A 6,363-nucleotide genomic window follows, 5' to 3' on the forward strand; every position below is an offset into this window, starting at 1 on the left:
GGGGGGGGGGAGACGCTACAGAGGCAAAGAGGTACAGCCCAGTCCTTAGTACCTCGCACACCTGGTTCGCAGCACCCACCAACCTCAGGCACCTAGGTACCCACCTGGCACCCCGAGGCACCAGAGCCCTTCCAGAACCCAATCGCGATAGCCTTCGTTCGACCTGGCACCTCCTCATCGGGCCACTTTCCCACGCCTCAGCCAATGGCGAATTTCTCCGTCTCTGACCTCACACCCCCCCCCCGGGCACGCACCTCAGGTACCCTCTCTGCTCCGATCCATCACTGCATCTGCCTCCCGCCATCGGAACCCTGCCTGACCACCTTCAAACACCCTACATCGTTCGAGCGCGGCTCTGCGCCCATGTGCGTTCCCAGGGTCGCAATGTTGGTGAGACAACCGCCGGGGGTGATGCACATCACGAACGAGCCTCCCGCTTCAGGCCACCGCGAGAGGCCGGGACCACCTCTCATCTCGTCGCAATTAATCCGTCCGCAGGCCGTCCGGCTCGTTCCCCCCTCCTCCCTGACCTGGGTACCTATCTATTCCTCCGTCCTGCCGACGCTTCAACATCACTGCCGCGTGGGTATCATCAAACACCACCGCCTTGGAGGGATCTTGGTTTTTGCTTCGTATTGCTGGCTGCTGTATCCTGCAGCCGACTCGTTTCACCCAACGCCTGTGGCCTGTTTCTTCCAGCATCATCTTGCCTTGCCACCTTGCCTTACCTTCCTTGCCTCGCCTTCCTTGCCTTGACTTCCTTGCCTTGCCTTGCCTTGCACTGCAAATGGCACTGCAAACCTCGCCTCCTCATGACATGTGATGCGGCGATCAGCCTGCTGGCCGTGCTCTTTCTTCCCTTGCTTTCCCCCCCCGTTCCGACCCCGAACCTCATGTTCGTATCGCCGGTACCCCTCCCCCCTTTCCTGCCCTCAGAGAGGGCGTAACATGCAGCACACCTAAATCCAAAACATCGGCCAATGAGGGCCATTGCCTATCCTTGCCGTACAGCCGCCGCGGAGCTCAACGCCCGTACCCGCCGTACTACGACGTGCATCTTCTCAATGAGCTCCGGCATCCGATATGGCTTGACCAGCACGTCGTCGCAGCCTGCCTCGCGCGCCTGCTGCATCTGTTCCGGCCGCGCATTGGCGCTGACCGCGATGATGGGAATCCGGCCCCCGTCGTCGCCGCAAAACAACTTGCCTTCCTTTTCCATCGCACGAATATGTCGCGTGCACGTCAATCCGTCCTGAATGGGCATCTCAATGTCCATCAGGATGAGGTTGATGACCAGGGGCACGCTTCCTGCCTCTGCCGTCGTTGTCGTCTTGACCGCAACGTCACCGTCGCCCGCCTCTTCTCGCCTCTCCTGCACCCTCCTCTGCGCAACTGACTCTGCTAGTTTCTCGAGCGCCTCGAGCCCGTGGTTGGCAACGTCCACTCTGAACCCCCGGTCGTGTAGCCCGCGCCGTGTGATCTGCTGGTTGATGAGGTTGTCCTCCACAACCAAGATTCCGTCAAGCCGACGGTCGCGTGGATTGCCCACCTGTCGCTTGGGCCGTTGGGTTACAGACGGCGTCCGCGCTTTCGTCACCCTATGTCCCGCTGCAGACTGTCCAGGGCTCGGTGTGCCGAAGATCAGAGGACTGGTCCTCGCGGCGTCCGTCGCGAACTCGGCCTCCTGCCTAGCCTCTTCCGTTGGGACATATGCTTCTATGTAAAAGGCAAACGTTGATCCTACACCCGGCAAGCTCGACACACCGATAGCGCCCCTTTGCAACTCTGTCAGCCGGCGCGAGATGAAGAGCCCGAGGCCTGAGCCTCCGTACTTGACGTGCGTCCGCGAGCTGGCCTGCACGAATCTGTTGAAAAGATTGGCCTTTTCGGCCGCTGACAAGCCCTGGCCCGTATCCTTGACCTCAAAGATCAAGTAAACCGGATTATCTCGCCCTTCCAATGCCGGCTGCTCGTATTCGGAATCCTCCTCGCACGAGCGAGGGATGAAGGTCACCGGAGACGTCTCGTTGGTGGGCCTCTCGCGTGAGCCCTTCATCGAGACCGAAACGTTGCGTGTCGACCCCGACTTGGTGAATTTGAGGGCGTTGGTCAACAAGTTGATGAGCACCTGCTTAACGCGCGATGGGTCGAGATCCAAATACTCGTAACCCAGACCCTTGTACGACTGGTCGACCGTCATGGTGAGATCGATGTCGACCCGCCGCGCCTCAACGTCGAACATCCTCAGTGCTTCTTGCCCGATCAACACGGGGTTCACTGTGCAAGGCGTGACAGCCAGCAGCTTGGAATCCAACTTGGACATGGTGAGAATGTCATCCACAATGCGTTTCTGGTGCTGGGCGCACGCTACGATCGTCTCTGCATTGTCGATACTGTCGGTAATCAGTTGAGAAAGATCGACTTGCCCATCGCCATGCGAATCTGTGGCAGAGGAGGCTGACCGCGGACTTCGAGGGCTTCGGGGCCCATGCTCCAAGAGCTCCTGGCCCTTGGCCAATGATGCAATGATGGCATCGGAACAGTGGATGATGGCGCTCAGCGGATTGCGCATTTCGTGCGATGTCATGTCGATAAAATTATCCTGCTGCCGCTTCGAATCAATCGCCTCCTCCTTCCTCTCCGTTTCGAGCTCCAGTTGCCACTTTGGGAGCGATACATCGCTGAGGCACCCAGTAAACGACTGCACCACGCCGTCGGAATCCCGCACAGGCATGAACGTCGCGTTCACCCACCGCGGCGCAGTGATACTATTGCCCGCCACGTCCTGGGCGATCCAGGTAGTCTTGAGCCTAATCTCGGCTACTTGTGGTTTGGCATCCCGACTGAGACGTGCCAAGCTCTCGGACAGAATCGGCAGGTCCTCTTCCACAACGCAAGTGCTCCATGGTCGAACCACAACCTTCAGGGGGTTGACCTTGGCAAGCCCGCAGAGTTCGAAAAAGACATTGTTGGCACCGAGCAAGCGACCACTCATGTCCATGTCAAACATGCCGACTGTAGCAAGCTCAGCCATGCGTTTGAGGTTGCCTGCCTGCTGTGCTCGCATGATGGCTTCGTCGGCTACCTTCTTGTGGGCAGTGACGTCAGTGAGGCAAGTAAACGTTCGAATAATGGTGCCATCACCCGCACGCTCGGCCTTTGCCTGGGCCATGACGTGTCTTTCTGTTCTGTCTTGCGCCGCCGCTGCCAAATCAAGGCCGGCATTCTCGAATGGTGATTGCACCCGCATTGGCTCCTCCTTGTGATCAGCCTCTCGTATGCGGAATTCAAAGTCAACCTCATCCCTGCTTTTAAGTCGTTCATACGCTTCTCGTATCTTAGGGCGGTCTTCTTCTAGCACGCAGGCAAGAAAGCCAGCGTTTGAAACGGGCCCCTCTGGATACCCCGTGATGCGATACCAAAGTCGGTTGGCAAAGGTGATATTGCCTTGGTGATCACCGATTGAGAAACCGTTGGGTATGAACTCAGAGACCGTCTGGAACAGCCTCGTGTATTCGATTGTCTCCTTCATCTGATACGCCAACTTCTCTTTGAGCATGGCGTGGTCATAGGCCGCTTGCTCGGCAGCAGTCCGGCCACGTCGTCTCTCCTCTTGCAACAGCACGGTGCAGGCAAGAGACATGCTTAACTTTTGGTTGAGAAGTCTGATGTAGAGTTTGTACGCATCGTCGTAGGGCCGGCGTGGGTTGAGACCAAGTATGAGGACACCCATCTCCTCCTCATCCCTCGTTGGACGGATGGGAAGAACGATGGCGAGGTCACAGGGATCGCCAAAGCCACGCCACTGAAGACCTTGTAGCAGGTGCTTTGGTAGGCTTCCGTCAGCTTCACTTATCAACAAGGGTTTTCTGCCTCGCAGCGCCCTGCGGATCTGCGGTGCCAGCCCATCGTCAGCTTCACTGAGGCGCAGCTGCTCGGGGGTGATGGGGTGGCCTGGCGGAACACCCAAGGCGCCTTCAAAGTGACAAATCCGTGACGATGCGTACTTTGTGGTCGTTCCTTCGTGCACGCTTTCGTCCTTCTCGATAGAATACAGAATTGCCAGTGGAATATCGTACGCCGGCTCATAACTGGCAAACTCGTTGATGAGCTTGCCCCACAGGGACTTGACATCCTTTGCCGTGCCCAGCTCCTCGCCCATGTTCACCAGCATCTTGATTCGTCTTCGGAAAAGTTGATACAGCGTGGTCTCTGAAATGTGGTGAACGAAGCCGTAGCACTTGTTGTCCTGGGTCAGTGGCACGATGGACCACTTGAGGTACGTCTCTAACGGTGGGCGGCTAGGAGTATCGACGAAGAAGCGCGTTTCGTCCTCGTTGCTGGCGCGTTGCTTCTTTACTGACGTATCCATGAGCTTCTGGATCTGGCCCGCCATGTCGGGAAAGACATCTTGCATGGGCTTGCCGAGAGTAGAAGGATGCCGCGAACCGACGAGCAAACTAAATGCTTCATTGTAGACCGTTGTGAAGTCTTCGCCCCAGTATATGGCCGTCGGTTGAGAGTTACAAAGCATCTGGCTGTACGTTTGTTGTAGGAGAGGTGGCCAGCTGTCCATGGGTCCAAGAGGTGTGCTGTTCCAGTCCGTAGCTTCTACAATCTCGAGGAACGACTCTTGGCCGTGCGCTATCTCGGTAGCCTTTTGGTTCGGTTCACTCGGCACCCTAGCAGGTCGTGGCTTATCAGGTTCAAGATGTGGGTTGGTGATGGGCATCGTAGGCGCTGATTCTGTGAACTGGCTTTTGGTCATGGAGCGGTTGAGGTGATCGAGGCCGTCCAGGCGCATTTGCGATGACTGAACGCGGGAGATGGAGGGGACGCCAAGGACGGCAGACGTCTCTGGTGGGTGGATTTCGTTGCTGCCGACGATGATCCATCGGATCTGGAGCACGATCTTCGTCCAGATCGAGCCCCGGAACGAAAACGAGGGCGAGCCTGCACCGTCGACCTCGGGGTTGATAATCCAAGACCAGAATGGTTCGCCACGTTGTACCGGGAGAAGCGCAACGGTGCTCTGCAGATCGCCATGGGAAGCCAAGGCCGGGTTTTGGTAGACGACAGTCGCATCGGTGACAGCATCGGACGAAGCTGGAAGCTGCACGAGGAAGGAGGGACGTGGGTCCGGTTCCAGGAGCCCAATCGGCCACAAAGCTTGTCGAGGAGGGTCCATAACGAATGATCGATGCGCGCACCTAGAACCTAAGTTGATGGTTTTGGATAGGCGGCGCAGACTGAGTTGCCGGGTGAGCTGAGCATTCTCGATCGATAGCGAGGTGTCCGTCCTCACGATGCGCAAGTAGAACGCAGAAGTCGCCCAACCCTATATGAGAGCTGTAGAGACTGAAGGCTGTAGAGAAATCGAAATGGTGGCAATACAGGTCGCGCAATGCCAGCTAGCAGTTGGAGATGGCTGCGAGCCGAAGGTTGTCGGCGCGGCGGGGCAGGACGGGTGAGGCTCTACACTGTCGGTCTGTGTAGGTAGGCCCTCTCAGGGTGCGAGTCAGGGCTGGCTGGTGGGTTGGCGGCAGGTCATATCTTTGAGGGTATTCTTGTCGCGTCTCGGCGAGAAATGGCGCTCCAGCTGGCGAGAAAGACCGGAAGAACTGGGCAAATGAAGCGTTCTGGGAGAAGCCAGTGGTCCTTGTGAATCTTGCCAGTACTGGTTGGAGGGAGAGAAGGAGGGAGGAGGGGGCGGCAGGTGTAGCGGAGTAAGAACGGAGCTCTTCGTCCAGGAAGTCACGAGAAAGATGGCTGTTGTCTTCTCCTGCTCCCAAGGTAGGAAGGTGTACCTGACCCAGGTGGGAGAACGGCGGTTGAGTCGAGCAGGGCTGGTTGATCACACACACGTGCCGCTTTCTAGGTAACTGTTGAACAAAACAATCCAGGGTTCGGCAGGGGAACAGTCGAGCGGAAGCTACTGCATGTTTGATGGAAGGAGGCACAACACCAGACAGGTCGTGAGGCAGTGGGAGGGGGAATGCAGCCGTTTATCGCAGATAGGTAGGCAGTAGGTGTGTGTCTTCCTGGCTTGTCCTGGGCCCCTGGCCCATGCTTCTCCCCTTCTCGGCCATGGGTAGTGTACCTAGGTAGGTAGCTTAGCTCACCTCCCACTTCTCTTCTTCTTCTTTTTCTCCTTCCTTCGATAGGGCAGGCTAGGAAAAGTGACGGGTGAGTGAGCTGGCTAGCAGGGCTGGTCGAGGGGAGCCAAGAAACGGGGTCGGTTTCCTCTCCGTAAGGGTGACATCCATCGAAGAGGGACCGCACCGTACTTGACCGCAGGTACCAGATAGCGTGTGGTCAGACGTGGCACGCTCCTTCACTCGGCTCGGAACTGACGTTTCTATT

At 57.5% G+C, this 6,363-nt stretch overlaps 1 protein-coding gene across 1 annotated transcript; it reads right to left on the minus strand.

Annotated features, from left to right (window-relative positions):
• Positions 1–994: 994 nt before the first annotated feature.
• D7B24_003744 (uncharacterized protein) lies at positions 995–5,188 on the minus strand (the record flags this gene model as incomplete). Its single annotated transcript, XM_028637931.1, has 1 exon — positions 995–5,188. One exon carries the CDS (start codon positions 5,186–5,188, stop codon positions 995–997), a length of 4,194 nt encoding a protein of 1,397 aa, XP_028490523.1.
• Between the last annotated feature and the right edge of the window lie 1,175 nt (positions 5,189–6,363).

Source organism: Verticillium nonalfalfae, assembly GCF_003724135.2.
Source record: "Verticillium nonalfalfae strain VnAa140/NRRL 66861 chromosome Unknown scaffold_209, whole genome shotgun sequence".
NCBI lineage: Eukaryota > Fungi > Ascomycota > Sordariomycetes > Glomerellales > Plectosphaerellaceae > Verticillium > Verticillium nonalfalfae.